Source organism: Phyllostomus discolor, chromosome 10 (genome assembly GCF_004126475.2).
Source record: "Phyllostomus discolor isolate MPI-MPIP mPhyDis1 chromosome 10, mPhyDis1.pri.v3, whole genome shotgun sequence".
In the NCBI taxonomy this organism is placed as follows: Eukaryota; Metazoa; Chordata; class Mammalia; order Chiroptera; family Phyllostomidae; genus Phyllostomus; species Phyllostomus discolor.
In genome coordinates this window covers 25,648,286-25,672,456 of record NC_040912.2, presented here as the reverse complement: position 1 = coordinate 25,672,456, position 24,171 = coordinate 25,648,286, and the positions used below count along the sequence as shown (strand labels likewise).

Genomic DNA, 24,171 nt, shown 5'->3' with positions numbered 1-24,171 from the left:
CTTTGTTTTCTAAGCCGACCGGGGAGAACACGGAGGAGGAGTTCGTTGAAATTGGAGAACAGATTTAATTAGCAAGGTTAATATTGATTGTGAGTGAACAAAGTAAGCGTATCTGAGTGTTGGTGGTACACAACTCTCGAGGCTCTGGCACTTAAGCAAACATGTAGTGAGCACCAGGGAGCACAGTAATGATTCATTTACTAGGATTCCTGGGGATGAAGTGATTTTAGTTAAGTAACTTTTCCATATAATTCAAGTTTAGTCTATTTTAAAAAGCACTTTAAAAATAAGAAATCTTCATTCAACAGACACCTGCCTTCTTGAATGTCTATCTTGTCAAATACAGCGACATCACCTTTTGTGATGGATCAGTCATTAGTGTGAGCGTCAGCTATTCCATGGTGACGTGTTGGGAAAATGTGTCTCAAGGTGTAGTCCATGGACCCCAGCAGGGGAATCAGCTGGGAGTTCATTAAAAACCAGACCCCATAAATCAGAATCCTTAGGTGGAACCCAGGATTCCCCATGCCCAACTAACTGGCTTCGCAGAGGATTCTTGCACTCAACTCAGGACAGAAAGACTCTAACTCAGGGTTAGTTGGATGTATAAGAAGATGTCCTTTATTATCAGAAATGCTAACTTTGTGTCTATTTGCTGTAGGGCCTCTGTTGCTTTCCTGCTATACGTAAATGCCTTTCAATAGTGTGCTGGCTTTCAGCCTTCCCGTCCACGAGCACACGATCCTTGAGTGGCGCGCTGGCCTCCATGATGTCTCCTTTCCATCCATGAGCCTTTGACCTTCCATTCAGACTCAAGGCCCTGAGGTTGAAACACACTCAGGATTCAGGCACCTGCCCCCAAGGCACCCACGCTGAAGACCAGCAATTTCACCTCAAAAGGGCACCCAGAACCAGTTAGGACCCAAGACGTGCTCAATGCTGAATCCAGAAACGTGACTAGATGTTCAGAGGACAGACACACTGATGGGCTGGCTTGATGAGAGGGGAAAAAATCCAAATACTTCTTAAGGGAGTATGGTAAAAGGAGCTTTGGGGCCAGAGAAAGTGAGTGCAGAGGATACAGAACGAGCTGGAAGATGCAGCTACTACGTCACTGAGTAGCTGGGTCTCCGCCACAGAAACTGGTTCTCCCACTGCGGCTCAGCATGACACACAGGCCCGCTTACTGGAGTAGGAGGAACTCGGGGCAGATGTGGTGGCAAGAGCATGGACCTTGGCACCAGAGGACTTTGGTTCATACAGGTGGCCCTGGGCGAGCCAGTCAGACGCATGGCGCCGGTGAAATGGGATGAGCATTCACAGACCCACTGCGTGCCTCAGGGAAGGAACGACTCTGAGACACCATTGTAAACTGAAGAGCATCTTACCAATACCCAATCAGAAACTGTCTGCATTATGTACACATTTGAGCAGCTGTTACACCTATCTGTAAGGCCGAATGCTAAGAAAAACCTGAGGCTGGGAAAGATTTCAAGTATGCTAAATACCTTCCATATATGAACCTATCATATAGTTCACTGTGGAGCCTAAATATCTGCTTTTTTTTTACTATCAAAATTATACTAGAAAAAAAAAGATCAGTATTTTGACACATGCACAACTCATGTTTAATTAACATTCTCTTAAAATACGCTGTTCTTATTTTCTTGATTGAAGAATAATAAGTGAAAAAGTTGATTGAATCTTCATTTTCTTTTCTTTTTAAAATCTTTAGTGTTTTTTTCCCCCCATATGGTTTAGTCCCCTTCTTCCCCACTCCCTGCAGCAACCACCACATGGTCGTCCATGTCCATGAGTCCTTTGACCTCTAAAGCCCGTTTCCTAAAATCAACTGAAGAACGGTGGGGAAAGTGGGGACAAGCCAGGAAGAGAGGAGGAACCAGTTGGTCAGCACAGAAGGTGAGAGGTGCTGCCCCAAACCAAAAATACATTCAGAGCCCTGGCTGGCGTAGCTCAGTGGATTGAGCGCGGGCTGGGAACCAAAGTGTCCCAGGTTCGATTCCCAGCCAGGGTACATTCCTGGGTTGCAGGCCATAACCCCCAGCAACCGCACATTGATGTCTCTCTCTCTCTCTCTCTCTCTCTCATCTCATCTCTATCTCCCTCTCATCCCTCTCTAAAATGAATAAATAAAATCTTAAAAAAAAACACTTTAAAAAAAAAATACATTCGGGACAGAAAGAAGGGAGTCTAACTCAGGACCCCTAACCATTGTCTGCCCCCACATCACTACTTCTGGCTGTTGCTTTTTATTTTAAAGGGGAAGACGTGCAAAAAAAATTTTTTTTTTTAGAGACAAAGCTAGTTCTTTCAGCAGAAAATTAAAATTAAAAGCAGACGGAGGCCGGGATAATAAGTACCAATAAAATCTCTAGCTGACATAGCTTCCATTTACAAATCACTGGCTTTTCCTGGCAGGGCCTGGGGAGGGAGGGGGAGGGGGCATCGCCTACGCTGCCTGGATGAGGGAGATATGGAAAGCTTTAAAATTAAAGATGCTTTTGACCTTTCACTCTGAAACACTTGATTTGTGGTGACCGTAATAAAATTCCAGTGAAACCTGAGCGCACCATGCTGCCTCTGGAAACCCTCTGTCCTTGTGCCTCCTGGTCGCATCTGATTCTGACATGAATACTTGGAGAGCAGGAGCCCAGTCCGTGCGTGTGCACAGAACGATGTGCGGTTAGAATCTGCATGCATGTCAATTTCTTTTTAAACTTGAGCATTCAGGAGGCCCTTGTGAGTGTATTAAAAATAAACCCATAATAAATAAATAAATACTAGGAAGCCAAAGGGCTATAGTTTGATTTATGGCAATTGATATTACTTTTCAAGAGATTTTAATGACAAAATTAGGGCCCACAGGAGCATCAGTATTCCTGATTTTGTTGGTAAAAATAAAAAATAAAAACCTGGAAGACTACCCATGAAAAGATACTGATGAAATTGTTAGATTTCAGAGATGTAGCAGAAAAGAAGTTTAGAGAAAAGAGATGAGAGGGACATTGTAGGGAAAAGATTTTGACTGAGCGTGTTAAATAGCAGGAATGAGAAGTGAACAGTAAACACAGAAGTCATTAAAACCAGCAGAAAACCTCCACGTTGAGCGATCAAATGTCAGCCTATAGGGTGCTGCGACGCCACTCAAAGGCCCTAGTGTGGGGCAGAAAATGCGGAGGCTGTTCGCTGCGCAATAGCTGCCCTCTCCCTCTTTGAATCCTTTTTGGGAAGGAATCTTCTCTCCTTTCTCACTGGTGTAAAACACAGGACTCGTCTCCTCTAGGATGCAGCTGAGGGTAATGGGAAAAGTTATCTACTCACTTCCTCACCTTTTCTCGCTTCCGGTTAAGCATAACTCTGCTTATTCCAGTTTTCTCTGAACAGTGAAGGCTTTGAGAAAGTAGCATTCTCATCCTCTTTGCTGATTTTGGTGGGTTTGCCTCGGGCGTTATTTTTGATCCTTTTATTCCTCAGCAACTTAACCACCTCACGTGGCTGTCTCTGCTGAGGCCTCTGAACATGATTCCATCCTCCCACCCCCTCTACCCAGCTGCCCTATGACATCACCTTTGGAACTTGGCTTTTCCTTGCTGCCTCTAAAGCCTGTGTTCTCTCTTCCCTTTTTATCAAAAACCACACAAACACAAAAACCCTCCCCATTTTTGTCCACGTAAGAGTTTTCTGTCAGTAGCTTTTTCCTTCTACCAACTTGTATCTGCTCTCATTCTAACCTCATTATTCCTCTTTATTTTTTATACAAATTACTTTAAGGATAAGTAAAGGTGCGCGGGGCACACAAGTTAAAAGGCACAAGGAGGCATACAGTAAAAGTGCAGCCTCATTGCCGTCTCTTGTCATCCTACCTCCTTTCATGGGACCCCCACCTGCAAACTAGTATCTGGCCCCAGAAACAATCACCACAGCCAGGTTTGCCGGCACCTTTCCCCCCTTGTTTAAGGAAAAAAAAAAAAAACCCTGAAAGAGAACAAGATCTTCCATGTAATCTATTTTACTCCACTAGCTTCTTTGCAGCTTCCCTGTCTATTTGAGAAATTTCTTCATTTATTTCCCGTGCATTAATCTATGGGCTTTTCACACGGTGCTTGCTCCCCGTATGAGGTATTTTCCACATCTCTCTGCCTGGGCCTCTCTCGGAACATGATCTAATACTCGAATAGTTTTTGCGTATAAGAACACAGAGTCCCACCTCTAAATGCCCAGGGGGCAGTAAAAAAACTATTTAAAGGAACAAAGTAGAAAAAAACCCCAACAACTCCCTTCCTCAATTTGTTTATATAATTAATGTCTCTTGAGACGCACCCCTTATTCCAGTGTCAGCAGTCACCAGAAACACTGCGGGAAGGACGCAGCATCTAAATGACAATGGCTGTCTCAGCATCACAGCTGGGGAGAGGATTTAAATAGATAGATGGACAGATAGATGGGTAGCTGGATAGAAAGAGCCAATCAACTGTGAAGTGTTACCAAGCCCTAAAATCATATTTCATTTGATGGAAACAACAGAAGCCTGATTAATGCATGTGGGAATTTCATTTCAAAGTTATATCTATGGCCTTTCATGGACCTGCTTTTTCTTAGGACTCCCTGAGTTCAAGTCAAGTGGTTGGGTTTAATATTTTAGGGCTCCTCTGTATGGGTTTCATTGATCTTGTGTGGGATAATGATTTAGTTTGGGATAACTGCTGTATGACGAAGCGATTTTTTCACTTGGGATAATTATATTGTACCTGGACTTTGTCCTGAAAGTTTTATGCTGGAAAGAGTAGCTCATACACTTAAAGCTGCTTTCTGTTTAAGGTTTTACCGCAAACTCATTAAAGGGGGCAAAGGAACACCCCTCTTTGAGAGGAGCGAGCTGAAAGTGGTGGGGAACTGTGCGCGCTTTAGAGAACAGAGCGCCACCACGGCCAGACACACACTGGGCACCGTGCAGAGGCCCCTGGCATGCCTCTCTTCTAGATTCAGATTGTACCTGTTCTCTGGAGGCCAAGGAATCAGCAGATTATCTTTGTTTTCTTAATCCTCACTGATGATATGCTTGTATTGGTTTTAGAGACAGAGGAAAGGAGAGCAGTGGGGAGAAAGAGAGAGAAACGTTGATCCGTTGTCTCCTGTTCTTGCCCCTATGGAGGACTAAACCCACAACCTAGGTAGGCGCCCCGACCAGGAATCGAACCTGCGGCCTTTTGGTATGCAGAATGATGCCCCAACTAACTAAGCCACCCAGCCAGGGCTCTTTTTTAAAATTTCAGAACGGTGGGTGGAAAATACCAGTGTTCTACTGTCTCATTCTTTTGATAGTTCAGACAGTCAAGCATGGATAAATTTAGGACTTGGGACACAGCGGGTTCGGGTTTTCACTGAGAGACAGAAAACCTGTGAAACCAGTGACAGCTCACAACTCCATTATGGGACTAATACTGCTTAAATCCTGTTAGATTCCTTTGCTGGGTTTCACAAAAATAATTTAATGATTTTTTAAAGTGCTATTTAAAGCTTTTCAATATTCCTTAATGACAATCAAACACAGAATGTAGGTTTTTCCTAAAGCCATTGTGACTTAGTGCTTCCTTTCTGAAATACTAGCACTCCATAGCCCATTTATAAATCCAGTCTGAGGTAAAAGTGATGATTTAGACAACCGTCAAATCATTATTTTTTTCCTGTCACTGAAAAGTCTGGTTGCAAAGAAGAATGTAGTTGAAGAAAATTCTTTCTGACTCTACGAAAAGTAACTTTGAGTATATAAAGTTGCTGGCATTCAGGAAATGGTAGATATATTATTCATGTTTGAAATTAAATAAAATCCACATTCTATTTTGTGTATCTAAGTAAACCATTTTTAAAACTGGTTTTGCCACTTAAAATGGTGAGAACCGTTTTTTAAAAATAAGAAGAACAGCATAGTGAGATGCGTTCCTAAAGCATCCACATTTAAAAATGAGAGAGAAAGGGGACCAGCTAGGAAAGATGACATTTGAGCTGCTAACCCAAAGGAAGAGGATGATATAGATATGACAGCCTTGGAGGCGAACTAGAAAGATGGTAACTGGTAAATCAAACTACTTGAACACAGTGATTTTCCACATAACCATAATCTAAGATGACACCTTCTTCAACAGCGACCCAAAGCAGACGGAGGCAGATGGAACAGTCTGTGGTTGTTGGGCAGGAGGCGGGGGTTGGGGGGGAGGGTTGCGGTATGCTGCCTGGGCACCAGCCATCCCTCTGACCCTGCAGCCAAAAGCACAACGTGATGAAACATGGAAATAATGAATCCGTCCAACAGATCCCAGCGGCTGAGGCCCTGAGAAGCCCTTATTATGAGATGGGTTCACTATACGGCGGCATTTTGACCTGGAACCTGATGGTTCTACTCAGTCAAATCTGTAGGTCTGGTACATTATCGTCCGTGAAATTGTAGAAACCAGGCCTGCATGGGACACCTAGCACACACAAGGGTCGGGGGAAAAGCCAGACAATCTGGCAAAAGGAAAACTATCTTGGGCAGGATCAGTTCACACTTCGATAACTCACTTTTGTCCAGAGTCCACTCTGAAACTTGAGAGTTCAGCGGGCTTCCCCCTCAAACAATCAGAAATGCCACATGCAAACCCTCAGCATTTGTCTCAAGAGAGAAGCAGTCCTCTCTAACCCCCGCTTGAAAAAAATCTGTTTTAAGCCAACACATTAGCTTTTACAGCATTATATATGTTTATTTTTAAAAACCGTACCAATGTTTACTATTCTTATAGAAACGAGATAATATAAACTATGAATCATTATATGCAGACAATATCTTCTTGGGGGATAGAATCAAATGACTCCTTGCTTACAAAGCCTGAATCTCATTTTTATTCAATGGCAGGATTAAATTTCATGCAGTAATACAAACATTTATAAGATGCATATTATGTTTGTTTATTATATATTTGGGGTTCAAAGGAGGGTCTGGAAGAGTTATTTGCATACCATGTTTGTAGAAACACTATTTATACTAGCCAAGAGGTAGAAGCAACCCAAATATGTCCACTGCTAAATAAATGGATAAATAAAATGTGGAGTATACATACATCAGAATACTGCTTAGCCTTAAAAAGGAAGGAAATCCTGCCACATGCTGCAGCATGGATGAACCCTGAAGATAGTATGCAAAATGAAATAATCAGGTCATAAAAAGGCAAATACTGCATGATTCCACTTATATGAGATACCTAAAGTAGTCAAATACTGGGGCTGGGGGAGGGGAACACAGGGATTGGTTGTTGAATAGGTATTAGAGTTTCTGTTTTGCAAGACACAAAAGTTTTGGAGATCTGCTGTTCACAACAGCATGTTCGCAACAATGCGAGCATAGTTATTACTGGACTGGACACTGAAAAATGGTTCAGGTGGTGCCCTGGCCAGATGCCCCGGTTGATTAGAGCATTGTCCTGTTAAGGCAAGGTTGCAGGTTTGACTCCTACGCAAGGCACATATCAAGAATCAACCAGCAAATGTGTCAGTAAGTGGAACAACAAATCAATGTTTCTCTTTTTCTGTTTCCCTCCCTTCTCTCTTTCTCTAAAATCAATAAATCAAACAAAATATTTAAATGTTTAAGGTGATAAATTTTATTTTGTGTATTCTACTATTATTAATTTTTTTTAATTCCCCAAACTTCTTGACTTCAACATGCTTAGAAGGGCCTGTGAATCAGGGCCAGCAAACTCCTTTCTGTGAAGGGACAGAAAGCCAGTATTCCGGCTTTGTGGGCCTCGGTGGTGTCTGACCTAACCACCCAGCTCTGCCAGGGTATTATGAAAGCAGCCACAGACCCAAGTAAATGAATGGGTATGGTGGAGTTCCAATAAAAAACCTGATTTCCAAAAACAGGCGGCTGGCCTGTGGGTCATAGGTTTCTGACCCTTGCAAAAGCCTAATATCGAAATAAGAAATAAACACAGTCAGTCTGTAAACACTGAAGGCTCCTCTACCCAAGAATTACGAGGGAAACATTCTTCTTTTCCAGAGTCTAATATTAGCACAAGGGCAGCCGGACCAGGCTGACCCAGCAAGACCAGAACTCCTTGGAGTGGGAGGAAACCACCACCACGCTGACAAAGGGCACGTTAGCCTGCTCTGGGCTCCACATTTCTGCAGATGAGCTTAACAATTTTAGGGCTTAACAATTTGGAGAAAGGATAATAGAAATGTTGTGGTTGGGAGAGAGCTCCGAGAGCATCCAGTACCTGTCTCTGCTTTAGTGGATGAGAACGCTGCCATAGACTTAGAGACCTCGCCAAGCTGTCACAGCTGTTGTGGGCAGGGCTAGACACAGAGTGGGGAGCCATCCCAGCGCTGAGCTCAGGCGCCTTCCTCCGCTCTGTTTCCAGCCGGCCAGCCGGCCAGCCATCCGCTCCGCGAGAGTTATCTGTTTCATGCATGCCATTCCAAATGGTCTTGGCTTAACCCTGAAACTAATTTTTGCTAGTCACCAAGTTCAGCAGGGGAAATCAATAACGACACACAAAGCCCCAAAGGCCTCATCTCGTGAAATTCCGAAATGAAAGCAAGGGTGTAATTATTTGTTCCCTTCCCCACTGTGCCATGTGACAGCGGCGTGCTTTTGCTGAGGCCTGTGGGTAGTGTAAAGGGACGGCAACCCAAGGGTGGGGTTTAGCAACTCAGTTCAATCTTCTCGGGCACCACAGAACACAGGCACCCTAGTTAAACAGCCACACCAAAACAAACAACACACACCCCAAAACCCAACAAACGAACATGGAGGGCTATGAAGTAGATCTAATGGAGAGTGTTAGCTTCACACAAGGGACTTTCTCCTCACCAAAGAACTCAACCCTGGGCATAGAAGTTTCGAACTCGAGGAGACACAAGAGGCAGCAGGTGAAGCCCCCCATCCCTTTCTGTATGAATTACGCAGAGCCCTGAGATCAAGGTGCTGCTTACACAGATAGCGTGGATCCATTGCATGGACCCAGAGCTGACATTCTCCCCGGTCTTTCAACACCATGTCCTGGGGTGGGGAGGAGTCTCCGCCCTGCCCTTGGCACTGAACCAGAGCAGAACACTGCTTTCAGCAGGAAAGCTGGAAGGCCCCGGGCCGAAGGAAAGGCCTTTATCACAGAACGGGGAGATGGCTGAGTGGTGATTTGCCTGCAATATTACTTGGCGTCTCCAGCTCTCCCGGGACCTGCCCTCCATTGCTAAAAGAGCCCGACCTCTGACAAAGACCAACGATTTCTGCAGTAATTAATGATACTGTCAAATTAATTAACCCATCTTTGTCCACAGGAAAAACCCCTCTGATGTCAACGCTGCTGTTTACTAGTCCCCGACCACACTCTGCAGCCCCGAATCTTCCATCGGGACATGGGGACACCCCTGACTGATGACCCTAATAAAGCCCCACACCTATTGAGCCACCACCATTTGTTAATGAAACCTTCTCCCAGGAACAGATCCTTCAATAACACGACTCTGGTGAATTAACAGCTCTCAGAAGTCGAACACTATTTTCAATAGCTACCGGCCTGGGAATTCCAGGGCACCGCTCCCGTCCTCTGCCTTTCAGACGCCCTCTGGAGCGCGGTGATGGGACACTAGACACCGGCCGAGGGGCTCGTTTACCGTGTAATAAACGGCCCCCATTCCCACGCCAGCTCTCCCGTCCTTGTCTATGAGGACGCCGACTGGTCCAGATGCCCACGTATACATTTCCATATTATCTCTTTAGAGGGTTCAGAACTATTTCCTTACACCTAACGCAGCTTTTATTCCATTTAGAATAATTACCCTCCATCCCGCTTCTGACTCTCAAGAAAAACAAGACACTTAATTGACCACAGGAGGACCCGCTCAGGGACCTCGCCGCGAAAGCGCTGCCGTGAGCTCACGGCTTAAGCTGATGTAATCGGCTACAAGAAGCTGGCTTCTATTTTTAAATCACACCCTTTCACTCTGCCTTCAAAAGGGCACGTATATCACACGCTGTAACTGCTCATAAAACACTTCGCGGCGCAGCCTCCCGTCCATTTCCCTGCTGGGGTGAGTCACGCTGTCAGGAGGGGCTTCCGACGGCACCCAGCCGCAGCCGCCCCGCCCGCTCAAGTCCATCCACCGTCTCCGAAGGTTCGGTTTTTAGGAGAATAGCTACATATGGCCACTCTCCAGGTGTCTTGTTTATCACAGTAATTTTGACAAGGAGCAGATGACTAGCAGGGTCCTTCTTGGGGGCTGGGAGCAAGCTTTTCCACCTCTTCGCATTTCCACCCCCAAACGCAGGCACTCGCTGCATGCTTATTAATGTTGCTGCCGAGTGCTCTGTCATCGGCCCCGGCGCTTCAAAGCGCGCCGGAATGGAAACAGATTATTTACTTTGTTTAATTTTAAGTTTTTCATTCGTCATTTCAGTCAGGCTTACTGTGTGCTAGTCAAAAAGTATTTTTTAGCATTTGGAAAACACTATGAAAACAGCCTTGATAGGATGCGAAAGTACACTTGACCGTGCTGTTTATTTATTTATACTTTTTTCTGCTCATCTCTAAAAAGAGTGAAGAGCTCAGCAGTTAAAGCGGTGCTAGGGTGGAGTCAGGGAAAGGTCAGGACGGTCTATTTCTTGGGCTACTGCTCACTCCACGGGCACCCCACGTCTTGTCGGGTTCATCCAGAAGCCTCCCTGCAGCCCTCCGGGACTCAAGGCCCGATCCTCCACATTAAAATCTGAGTGAACTACCGATAATATGGACTTAGTCGTGCCCCTCCCCTTCTCGAACCCTTCCATCCCTCCCCCGCCCTCCAACCCGCCAGCCCTCTGGGACAGTCCCTCAGCTCTGCTGACCTTTGCAGCCCCCTGCTCTGGGCACCTCTGTTCCCACACCCACGGAACCTTCTGTGACTTTCAGGTCCTTAGAAATGCTTCCACCTAAAGGCTTTTATCCAAGTTGCTTCCTCAGCCTAGAGCTCCGCTCTGCTGTCCCTACTCCCTGCACCCAACTTCTTCCCACTCCTCCTTCACATCTTGTTTAGATGCCACTTCCTCCAGGTAGCCCTTGTGGGTGGCAGCATGTGCTACCTCAGACGATGGTCCATTGTACTGCACCGTGCTTACCTGCCCTATCCCCAAGTGACTACACGTGACAGGAAGCCAGGGATCATGTCTGTATCCCACTCGTGGTCCAGCATGCAGTGGGGCTTCAATATCATTGGTTGGATGAATGAATAAATGAGCGAGTGCCTATTAAAGACGGTAATCAAGGGATCCCATCTGTGAGGTATGAATTAGAATTCTGTCTCCTCAGAATGTGAGAACTCAACAGAAATTATAGCAAAATACTCCTTTAGTCCAAGATTCATCCGTCGAACCCTGGCAGTGGCAGGAAGAGACTCTGGGGAGACAGAAATTCCCCACCCCACAGTGCCACCCAGGGAGCCACAGGCAGCTTGACCTCCCACCCAGAGGACTGAGAATTAACACTTTCATGAGAGAATAGCAAAGGTCTGTTTAACATCGAATCCTAACTGGGATGAAACACAAAAGCTTGCTCGAAGTTGAGTTCCATGTTATGAACTCCACATGAACAGCAAACTCCATGATTTAAATTCATTCCAAAGAGAGCAGCAAGGCTCAAACTAACAATGCTACTTCGTACCTGCAAAACCACACACGGCTGTTTCAGAAATATGTGAAGGTCAGTTGCATTTGATGGGCATGCTCTAGAGGTTTGAGAAACTGCTTCTGGCACTTCAAGCTCAATGACTGAAATCCGGCCATTGATATCAGTACTAACTTGGGGACAGGTGCTGGGCTGGCCATGGGGGTATGGCAGTAAAGAGAATCAGTCTAGTCTCTGTTCCCATGGAGAGTCCAGCTTCATCAAATATGTACTTGCATTTGATTTCTTTAAAAAAATTCTTTCCCACCCTGGCCAGATGGTTCAGTTGGTGAGAGCATCATTCTGTACAGCCAAAGGCTGCAGGTTCGATTCCTGGTCAGGGCACATACCTAGGTTGTGGGTTTGATCCCCAGTCAGGGCACCTATGGGAGGCAACTGATCAATGTTTCTCTCTCACATTGGTATTTCTCTCTCCCTCTCTTTCTCTCCTTTACTCTCTGTCTAAAACCAGTAAACATATTCTCTGGTAAGGATGAAAAAACATCCTTTCCCTAAATCCTAAGTACATCATGTTCCGCTGCTAAATGAAACCCAGAACACATGGGACTGGGGCGAGGCATCACTGCAGCTCCTTCTGTATGGCAAGTAAGGTTTTTCAACCCTCTTTTCCAAAATCAACAGACTGATGACAGTAAAGAGTGGGTAATGTTTCAACATTCAAACCAAATGACGAAGGGCTTGGTTTCTGTTTCATCCTCACACAGCTAGTAACCACCTTCCAACACAAAACCAAACAAACAAACAAAAGAAACACAAGTCCACATGACATTCTCCAGCCTTCCAGAACAAGTTTACTTTTATTATCTGGCACAGAGAATGTGTTCAATGAATGTTTGTTGAATGGATAAATCACAGGAGAGGCATTACCATGAAAATGTCCTTTTTAATTTTAGGTATGTTCTTCAACTTCCCTTTTTTCCTCTTAGGAAAAAAAAAAATTTCTGGGATTCTGGCTTTCATTTCCCCGTCTAACCCTGGGCTAGTCACTTCAGGTAGGCGCTCTTTTCTTCACCCATAAAATGAAATTTGTGTCCTGGTTATTTTGAGGCTCCAAGGATGTCGTGGTTGTAAAGTTGTAAAGTTGTATCTGTGGGGTGTAGTGCCCACAGATAATGTTGAGAGCTCCCCTGCTTTTTCTTTTTTTAACTCCTCCAGTCCACCCTCCATCCTCCTCCAGCTCCCAAACAAAGTGTCAAAGGCAAACCCAATTGCGTGCCTGATAAGAAAGTCAGGAAAGCCTGGCCTCACCAACGTCTAGCTACCAACTCTTGAAAAGTTTTATTTACTATGCCGGGGCTCTGCTTTTCTCTTTTATAGAACGAGTGAGTCTCACTTGCTCATTTATTAAAGGAATTTTCGGTTCTGATTTCCCATGAGCTCAGAAGCCTGCCTCACCAAGAAGTTAGACGCTGCTAACACATTAAGGTCATCCATGATCAGAAATAAAATGGGCTCTGAGTTCCTTCACAGAAAGGGATTGTAAATCACAAACAAGAATGCAACTCGACTTTTAGAAGAATTTGTATGAATCTAATACCTAGGTCAAGAATTGGTGACCTGATTCTTAAGCAACAGAAGGTCTCCCCTCCCCCTCTCCCCACACCCCCCATCCAACACACCCCACACACCCCATATATCCACCTCCTGTGTACCAGCAGGGCCTCCCATCCACAGCTCTGCAATGCTGCACTTCAAAAGAAATCTAGAAATTTTAAGCAATATCATTGAATCATTTGAAAGGAGTAACGACAGTTGATACAGTGTTATGTGAAATCTAACATTTGCTTTATATTTTTTTCTTTCACACCCTGAAATATATCTAAGTCGACCAAACAAAGAACCCAAGACTACATACACAAGAAAAAAAATCTCACTGCACTTTCATAAATACTAAATGCATGACTGCCACCTAGTGGAGGGATGTACCCTTGTTGGAACGAATTTCCAAACAGCTAAACAGACACAAACTAATTAAAAAACCGAGGAAACACTGTTTGTTCTCTGCTGCTCAGTAGTTATTTCAGGGAAATTTAGGAGCATACATACACATCGCCTCAGCTATGTATTTTTCTCAAACTTCTGAAAAGACCTATTTTGGATGGAATCGATGGCCAAGATTTAATCCTACAATTAAACCTTGCTGCTTCTGAACCAATTCACAAAACAAAGGAGCATTACTATTCTATCACTTTTAATATTCATTAGCAATCGAAAAAAGATTTCCACAATAGCCTGTTCACCTTCCACTTTCATTTGATCTAAACTTGATTAGTTATGCATGAAAAAGCATTTTAAAGCGACAATCTTACAAAAAGTGCACATTATATGAAAATCTGACTTCAATTACAACCAGTAACTAAGTCCCAGCAATTTCCAGCTGTCTCTTCACTCTTATCCTTAGAGAATTATAGATCACATTAATTGGTATTCTGTCACATAAAAAGACACCAGCAATGATTAATTGCATCCTTGGTGCTTTTGAGTTACGTCTTCTTCGGTAGAGGGATTGAGATCACACCCCCTTACCTTCCAGCAGGTGCCCCTTTTGGTCACCCTCACCAAGTCTCCTACCTTCCTGAACTTCTCCATTTGCTTGTAGAGGTCTGGATCGAGCTCCTGTGACACATCCTTCATCCACAATAATGCCCCTCGGTACTCTGTCCGGCACTGCTCCATGCGGTTCACCGTCAGCCAAGTGTCTGAGATGGCCCGATGCCGAAAAGTCTCCACTTCTTGGTGAAATCGACACAAAGGATTTCGCAAGGCCAACCTAGAGGGTGGATAAAGCCCCAGTCTTGAAATTCAGCAGGCTAGAGATTGGAATCATTGACAATTTACCAGTCTTAAACTCATGGGCCTAGCACAATGCCTGGAGCACAGACAATGCTGTAGAAATATTTGGTGAATTATAACTGAAATGTGAATGGGTGAGTCGACCAGGGGTGACTAGCCATGTGCTCATCTCTTAGGTTACTGTTACTTCACTGCATTATTGGGAAGTCTTTCCATCAGTATTGTCGGGTGTGGCCTCGTGCCTGGGCAAAGAGTACTCACTGAAGCTGGAATCAATCCTGAGTGAATGGAGAAAGGCCAAGGACCAACCATTTCCCATGTCTACTCTAGGCCACTCCCTGCCCACTGCTCCTCTGAAGCCTGGCCCTTCAGGGAGGGATGACCTGTGTGTGCGTGGGGTCACCCCAGGCACTGTGGATGGCTCTCCCAAGGCCTGGGCACCTGCTCCTTGTTCCAACAGTCAGAGGATGAAGCACACGCAGAAGCATGTTTAAACGGTCTGGGGAGGGGGAGCAGTGCACACACGCAAGGGTCTCCTGCGTTAGGCACTTTCAGATAGGATCTGCGATTTGATCCTCATGAAAAAACGAAACTCAAGGATACGACCCCAGACACAAAAGTATGTCACACAATGAAGTGGGTGTAAAATAATCATAATATTGGTCATACCATACCATCATTTATTCAGCAAAAAAATTAAAAATAAAAATAATAATGCTTGATGCATCTCAAACTTCGGATAAAATGTGTATTCTGGGGGGAAAAATACTCTCTTTGCCTCTTCCTACCCCAAACAGTAATGTCAGATGAATTGCACTCTTAAAAAAAAAAGTCGTCTGCATGAAGTTGCAGGGCAAAGTTTCAAAAAATAAAAATAAGATGCATATTTACATTTCAGTTGAAATGTAAACCTGCCTCTCGGGGGTTTTGCTGTCCGTGAGCTGAAGTCGGCCTTGGGCCGCTGCACCCATTGACCATGCCTCCCACGTGCACAGCACGGTAAGATAGGGATACAGCTGTACACCGTTTAAGGAAAAAATCCCTTTTAGTATTTAGGTTTTTTGTCTATAAAGCCCTGTATTTAAGTATTCAGCACTTCTTTGAAAACAGTGTGCCCACACCGCCCTACCCAGGTGTTGCAAGTTGTTTTCAAAGACACGTTGTGCTGTGAAATAGCCTGTGCTTCATTGCCACGGGGTCAAATTTAATACCATTCATCAAACTTGAACGAGCAGTCATAGCAGCGACTGCCAAGTGAAACAGTGAAACGAATGCTGGTGTGGAGGTTTATAAAATTAAAGACTTCTATTGAAAAGGAGAAAAAGAGTCCTCAGCTGTCCCCCTAAGGATCCTGTTTATTTCTGGACTCTTTTTTTTTCGCTTCCCTTGGATTTCACCACTTTTCCTAAACTGGCTGAAAAGGGTCTTGTGAATAAAACACTCTCCATTTCTTTGACTGTTGTCAAGGTGGACCCAAACTTGTGAAGATGTAATGGCATGGTGATAGAGATGAAGATCTTGAAGAAAAGAAAAAGGCACATAAAAGCACCTCGTTTTTTTCCCTGTCACTTGCTGCTGCATATGAGATGAGAAAGGTGAGCACTTCTTCGCTTGTGGTACCAGGGGCTGAGTCCCGACCACGGAAAAACTCAGGAACCAGAACCACCCAGTTGCAGTGAAAGACTGACCCATGTTTTCATTCATGAAAATCTACCCAATGGGAATACTTAATACAGTGCCTAAAGGTCTACCCCAAAGACATTCATTCTTTGGTAGGTAGTACAGGGAAGGTCTCAGGTACAATGTATTACGGCATGCCTGGATGATGAAATACTTTGCTACAAATATTTATTTTTTAAAAATGTATATATAGGCATAAAAGGTGGTTAGTGCTATCTGATCAGCAAAATCAATTTGCTAAATAATGCAATACTATCCAAAAATAGTATGGTATGATGCTGATTATGTTAAAAACAAATTCTGACATATACCAAAATATGTCCATTCAAAGTCTGAGGGTTAACTTCACGAGCGTGGATGTAATCCTCCTCCTCCCCCACGTTCAGGAGGACTGGTTGCGAGTCACGTGTCTGGGGAGCAGCCGAGTGCCATGAAAGCAGAGGCGTCCTGCAGGAGGCCACCTTCCAAACTGCAAAGCTGTCCACACTGCACTGAATTACGGACACAGGAAATGTTGCTAGTTTATAGCAGTGATACTTTCATGTATCATCTGCATTGTTTTTGTTGACTTCTTTTACTGTTTTTATCTGTATCCAAAGGTTAGCTTATATAAACTTAAGGTACCAGAGGTGCGCTGTGTGAGATAACTTGGTACACAAGTGTGAAAGGGTACGAAAGGGCACTGCTGGTGAGCCATATTATAAAATAATCATGGGATCAGTAACAGTAGCTTTTGTAGTGATGTGTCCAGGAATTTAGCGGTGTTTTGCACAAATGGATGCTAATTTTGGCATGGGGGTCTATATAAGAATTTTCCCACTGAAATTAGTAATAATCATCTGCTTACCATATGAGAATATATAAATGATTTTTCAAGAATCAATTACCCTTTTAAGGCTGTGGAAAGCATAGATGATAGAAAGTGCCAAGGGGTTAAAAGTGGATCATCTCTATTAAAATTTTAGTTGTTTTTGAATTCTGCCCTCTGGGGTTTTCTTTATTTTAAAGTTTTTCTAGAATGAGTATTATTTTTGTAAGGAAAACAGTTATAATAAGATTAAAAGGTGTAATTCAAGATTATAAAGAAACTTTTCTTGGAAACCTGGGGTAAAGATCTATTAGCAAAGGCTCCATTCAACAAGGAGAGCTGGCATGGCCCACAAGGCCAGAGTCCAGATGTCACTAGGAAGAACTAACATGCATCAGAGTGGGACCACTGGAAAACTGACACGATTGGCCTCTCTTCTACTCTACCTTCCTTGGTTGTCACAGAGACACTTGTACAACAGGCCTGTTCTTGGCCCACAGCGAGAGAAAGCAGGAAGAAGAAATTAACAGGGAAGAAACTGTTGGATAATCTAAGTGAAATTTTTGTGGCCTAAATATTTTTTTGAAAACACCTCTAAGCCTTATTTAGGTACAGTCCTGCCTAATATTAGTGCGTGACATTTTTGGAGGCCTGTTAGTTACTGGGGAAGGAGGAGGAGAAGAATGGGAATTTCTCAGACACCAAATGCAACTAGATGCAGGGGCTCCTGCTTGTTCTATGCTGACGGTAAAAACGTGTCATGGTAGTGTAAAAAAAAAAAAAAGAAGTTGCTTATCTATTACAGTCTTCTCTGCACCAGAGCTTCTCAAACTTGAATGTGCATCGAAATCAACTAGGGATCTGGTTGAAATGCAGATCAGGACTCGGCAGTTCTGCGATGGGGCCTAGATTCTGCATTTCTCACACTTGCCCAAGTGGGACTGCTAGTATTGCTGTCCAGGGTCGGAGAAGAACAGCTCAGGCATCTCGAACAATACTGCTCGAGTTCATTGGTCCACAGAGAGCAGAGGAGGAACCCTTCCCACTGGTCTCCTGCTTAGATCAGCTGCTGGAAGAGGACCAGACTGATTGCTATGAGCAATGCTCAAGGTCAAATATGAGCCTAGGACAGCCCTCAGTGACTGGCGTATAAAATGCACCCTATAGACCAGAAGAAATATGAAAACAAATTAATTTTAATATGGAGGGGAAAAGATCATACCTGTTATATTAATGAGAAAATAAATGCAGACTAACAACGAGAACAAAATAGCATGAGGTAAGCAAGAGCCTTCTACAGAACAATGGGCAATTATTCTCCTCCATGAGTAAGCGGGTCCCACAGTCTCAGCAGATCCCCTAAACAGAGCCCTGAGGAAGGCCACACACCTTTGCTGGGACGAAAAGCAGAGGGCCTTTCCTGTCGCTTGCATCATTTTTCCTGCTCTGGTTTTATCTTGGAAGCCTTGGGATCGGAGAAATTTTCCCAGTTCATTTTCTTCTTGGGACAAGACTGTTGAAGAAAAGACCAAAAAGAGCAATGAACAATGAGCATTTTTATTACAGAGAGAGAAGGAGAGGGACAAATCACAAGGTCCTCTCTCTTCTAGAGTCAAAGACGAGGTGAAATTAAATCCAAGTGACAGACTACAAGGTACACCCCCTGCCCCCACCGTTTAACTTTCACTCTGTTCTTCCCTTTACAAAAACGAGAGATCAAATTCACTTGAGTACATCTGTCCGTGCGCTTGGTGCCCTGTAATTAGAACCAGAAAATGACCTCTGCACTGAAAAGCGAGCTGATAATGTGCTGCTTCGGGCTGAAATGAAAAAGTTGAGTTTGTCAAGTATGACTGTGGGAATGTTCTGAGGCTGCCTCTGATGGAGGGCTGGTTTCCTTCTGTTTCTCTGTCTTGCTGACTTTTTGATCTCTGCTTTCTGAGTTACATTCTACTTGATTATAAAGCAATTCAAACACCTTACCCATGACCTAGGTTTTTGGTTGGTGGGGCGGGAGATGAGGAGTGAGAGTGGGTGGATTGATGGCTTGTTGGATTTTTTAGATGCACAACTGGAACCACACCTGAACTGGTTATGCCTAATCTTGGTCTTATTTTTTTAAATTACTGTATAATTGACATACAACATTATATGAATTTCAAGTACACAACATAATGATTTGATATTTATATTAGTCCTTATTTTTTTAAGATTTATTTATTTATTTATAGAGAGAGGGGAAGGGAGGGAGAAAGATAGGGAGAAAAACATCAATGTGTGGTTGCCTCTCACGTGCCCCCTACTGGGGACCTGGCCTGCAACCCAGGCATGTGCCCTGACTGGGAATCGAATGGGCAACCCTTTGGTTTACAGGTCGGCACTCAATCCACTGACCCAAACCAGCCAGGGCTATCGATTCTTATTTTTCAAGACACCCTCAGATGGCACTATTGGAGAGACAGTGACTGGTACAAGCTTTCTACAGGTTGATTTGGCAGCAAGTACAAATGTCTCTTTGATATTGCACTTCTGTTGGGAATACATCCTAAGGAAGTAGCAACATGAGCACAGAAAGGTGTGTGCAGATATAATCACACCATCATTATTTACAATGGCAAAACACTCTTTTTTCCCCACAGAAGAGACAGCTTCATCAAATGCAACTGCTCATCCTGACGGCACACTCACCAACAGCCAAGCAAGGGGTAGCACCGAGCTTCCTGGAATGTGGTATTTTTCTCTAAACATAGGATTTGCTAAGGACCTACTCAGAACACCACTACTTTTATTTCACACTTCCGTATTGTTTTTATACATCATGTGTCTATAAAATTGTTTTTTAAAATTTATTTAATTTTTTTAGAGAGGGGGAAGGGAAGGAGGAGAGAAATATCAATGTGAGAGAGACACATCAATTGGTTGGCTCTCATACACACCCCCACAGGGGACCGAACTTGCAACCGAGGTATGTGCCCTGACCGGGAATCGAACCCATGACTTTTCAGTTCATAGGATGATGCTCTACACAACTGAGCTACACCAGCCAGCTCTAAAACTGCTTTTTAAATGTTTGTTCTTGTTTGTTTTCATGAACCATCCAGACTTTTTTGAGAATGCACCCTGTTCTTCACATAACCTCTCCAACAACGGCTATAGAATGTTAGCCAGGAACCACAAATCCAAAGGTGAAGGTTAAATTCTCTACTCCCTTATTAATCTGTGATCATGGTTCACTGCACATTCCAGAGGAGAAGGGGCTTTAAGAATCCATCCTTCCCAAGAGGTGAATGGATGACTACGTGCCTTCCTCTTCTGTCTCTCAAAATCAAGTTCATTGCTCAAAGTCCAGCTCAACAGCTACTTCCTCTGTGAAGTAGTTTATCCCTATTTCTGTATGACAGCAGTGTCCTCTGAGCATCCAGTATTAGAGTATTTCCACAGAGACTGTAAGCTTTCTCAGGACGGGGGCCTCATGCGGACTATGGATTCCCCAGGCAAATGCTTGTGACACTGAATTCATTGTAACTTTCCCATTGTTATCCCTGTGCATTTTGTTTCACTTTAAATGCTTATTTGATATTTATGCCATGGTTCTATGTAGCTTTAAAAAGCTCCTGTAATTATAAGAAGTATTTTTTTATAATGCATTTCATTTCTCTTCTCTTCACTTACTAGTGAAAGACTCACTCAATCCCACAGCGACTCTGTCCCTATGGACAGCAAGGTCACGTGTTTGCTCATAACAGCACGAGGCTGCTGTTGCCTCTTCTACCTCAAAGCCTCAAGTCATACACAAACGAACACATTCAGCTTAAGGCTAGGAAGAAACCAATTCATGGAACCTGAATGATTACATGAAATGCACTCTTTTCTAAATAAGCATAAGTAGGTTGAAGCGTTTGAAAAATTGTTTCTGATCACTTTGTGCACTTGAGGATTGAACTTGGGGGCAGGGGCAGGGCAGTTAACAGGTTTCGGTTTAAGAGCTAGATTCTGATTAATTGGTAGTGCTGCTCAGAGGGCGATGGGAAGAATCTGAGCCGATTGCTTAGTGATGGCTCTCATTTTCTGAGATGTTCATTTCTTAATGTTAATGTGAATAAAATAAAATACTGAAATTAATTGATAGACATTTAAAATTCTTCTAAGGCAATATATAACTCACAAATTTATACTTATAAGTTTTCACTTTATTGGTGTTTAACAATTCAGAGACAAATCAAAACCTATTCATATTTAATTACTGATTAGATTTTCAGATGTGCCCCCAAAAGGCAACTAAAGAACTGTAAAAGCAATTAGCTAGGCAGCATTAATTCACTCAGCACAGGGTGAATTAATTTATAGTTTGTGAGGTACTTGCTCTAATGAAGCTTACATTCAAGAAGCAGGAGATAGAAAATAAAAAAAAGTACGTAATCACAAATCCAATATCAGAGAGTAAGAGAAATTAGTAGATGTTTTTGACTAGTGGTCAAGGAAGGTATCTCGGAGCAGTGACCAGGAAGGTGGGCTCTGACTGACAGGAAGGGACCACTCTTAAGACATCAGAGCAGGGACACTCCACAGAAAGGAAACAGGGAGGGTGAAAGGCCTCAGGTCCCAGGTGGGTCAGGACAAAAGTGGCTGGAGGGGTGAGCGGGGCAATCGTGTGGGAATTTATAAGCCATGGTATGGAAGTCTGGATCTTATTGTAAGTGCCACTGGGGTTTTTTCAGCAGAGAAACCATATGTTCCAATGTGTATGTTAAAAAAAACTTTTAATTTTTGAAATAATTTGGGGCTTATAGAAAAACTCTAAGTGGAATGCAGAGTTCCTGCACCTGCTTCCTCAGCTTCCCCTAATGTTAGCACCTGACGGTGCGTGGTGCAAGGATCATGGCCAGGAAACGAACTTCAGGCCAGGCTCCTGGGTGAACCGCAGCCTGATCTGCATCTTCCTAGTGTCCCCATTGATGTTGATCTTCTGATCCAGGATCCAGTCCTGGACCCCATGTGGCACTAAGATGTCAAGTCTCCTTAGGCACCTCCAATCTGTGACAATTCTCTGTCCTGTGTTTCATGACCTGGACACCCTTTAAAAGTACCTGCCAGGTGTTGTGCAGAATCTCCCTCAATAAGTGTTTGTCCAATTTCTCAGACCAGACTGGGTTACAGGTGTGTAGGTAACGAGCCACGCAGGTGGAGGGCGTGGGGTCGGGGCTGCAAGACATCAGCACCCATCTTCACCGTGAGGTTCTGCTCGATCACTTCTTCAGGTGCTGTCTACTGGGTTTCTCTACTGTAAATTTATGTTTTTTCCCTTCTGTAATTATTAAAATATTGGGGGGAATACCCAAAACTATGTGAACATCCAGTTTCTCCTCAGATTTTCACTCACGAATTATACTGTCTTTCAGTGCATCCTGTCACAACTCTTACTGTGGAGTTTGCCTCATGATGATTTTGTGGCTCCTTCCTTCTTTCTGTATTTATTAATTGGAGTTATTTTATCAGGAAGAGCTGTTTCTCCTCCTCATTTGTTTATTTACACTTAGCTTTTACAGATATTCATTTAACTTTATGGATTATAATAATCCAATACAGTCATTATTGATTTTGTTGCTCACACTGTCCGGCTCGGACCCCTGGAAGCTCCGGCAGAGTGACCTGATTGCTCTCTGACTGCAGTGGAGACCACAGGCTGGGGGGGGGGGGCAGGGCTGCAGGCAGGGATGCCAGTGAGGAAGCCGATGCAGCACACGGAAAGAGTGATGGAGGTGGCCTGAGCTAGGATGGGGCCATGAAGATGCAGACAGGAAGGAGAACCTGAAGGCCGTTTAGGTGACAAAAAGGACCTGTAACTGAGACTGATGGGATGTGGACAGAGAAGTTTGGGCACGCGTGTGCTTCCTGTATCTTGACTTCCTCCCTACTCAAGGCTACAGAGTTACAGCCCTGGAAAAATCTTAGCTCCAACACTTAGTGAATGGCAATTCAGACAATCTACGAATTCTGCCTGTTAGTCCTAGGAGTTTGTGCTTACCCCAAGTAGTCTTAATGAAAGACTACTAATGAAGGAAAGTGACTGACTGCTAATTTGTGATGAGTGGAAAGGGGTTTGGCAGCGATCAGAAACAGAAAATCTTCACATTTAGTCTCGGAAATACAGAATCTGTGCTATTAAGTCATCTACAAACAAAACAAAACAAAACGAAACAAAATAAAACAAAAAAACAACCCAGACTAACGTACTACTTGATATTTAGCATCTCAGGGATAACTTTGTTGGTAATGATTTTAAGACAGGATCACCACAGAAAAGTCTTCTTTTCTAATAACCAATGTACAGCAGAAAATGCTGAGGAAATGCTAACCCTAAAACACTGTCAGTGAATTACCCTTATGTTCCTTCTCTCTCCATTTGGCCATTTTAGAAAGAACAACATTAGATAGAAGAGAGCCAGGGCAATTAAAATTTTTTTTTAATCCCAAAATATAAAAACTGAGAAAACTTTTTTATAGTTAGAAAAATAAATGGTATGTGCTTAATCATGGGAGACCCAATACAAAATTCGTCCATTACAGTACTTGCGTTGAAAGATAAACAGCCTACACAAAGGATTTCTGATAAAAATTATTCAAGATCCTCCCCCGACCCACTTACAGAGCAAAGACAGACACACCTAGCTAGTAGTTTCTTTGTCTTACTTCCTAGACATATGCAATGACACCGTGAGGAAAATATCCAATATCTTACTAACTGATCAATATTCATACTTATGGTATACTTACAACATATTCTCTTTTGATAGAGTACAATTGCTTTAGACAAGTCCAAACAGGTTCTCTGAATGGAGTGAAACAGCTGTAATAAAAATACAAACAAACTGCTAAATGAAATAGGCAGAAGTGAAATAAAAAAAAATAAGTACACTGAACATAACCATAGTGTTTGATTTGCCCACTAAAAACGAGATCACGTGCTAAGCATGCTTGGTGTTACGTGGTGTACTACACAGGAACTGCGAGCAAAGCCTTCTAATATGCTCTCATATTGCTCTGCATTTATTGGAATTCATTATCTCTGCAATCTAAATTAAGATCTGCAGAGCAACGATTTCCTCCAGACAATTGAAATAATAGCTGAAAAACAGAAATCCTAAGTGAAGGGCCCAATTAAAGGATTTGGTA

General features: G+C 43.5%; 1 protein-coding gene and 1 long non-coding RNA gene across 8 annotated transcripts in view; one reads left to right on the top strand and one right to left on the bottom strand.

Annotated features, from left to right (window-relative positions):
* The window catches only part of ICA1 (islet cell autoantigen 1), a 137,028-nt gene that overhangs the window by 80,517 nt on the left and 32,340 nt on the right, over nt 1–24,171 (bottom strand). For all 7 annotated transcript variants that reach the window (XM_036010579.1, XM_028525446.2, XM_036010581.1 and 4 more), the window contains 3 exons: nt 23,773–23,845; nt 18,388–18,511; nt 14,289–14,487 (listed from right to left, as the gene is read on the bottom strand). In XM_036010579.1, the coding sequence (XP_035866472.1) occupies nt 14,289–14,487; nt 18,388–18,511; nt 23,773–23,845 (396 nt within the window). The remainder of the gene's footprint in view (nt 1–14,288; nt 14,488–18,387; nt 18,512–23,772; nt 23,846–24,171) is intronic.
* On the top strand, nt 2,199–21,572 carry LOC118497063. Its single transcript, XR_004899614.1, has 3 exons — nt 2,199–2,209; nt 16,296–16,300; nt 19,903–21,572. It is a non-coding gene; the product is annotated as an uncharacterized LOC118497063 (long non-coding RNA).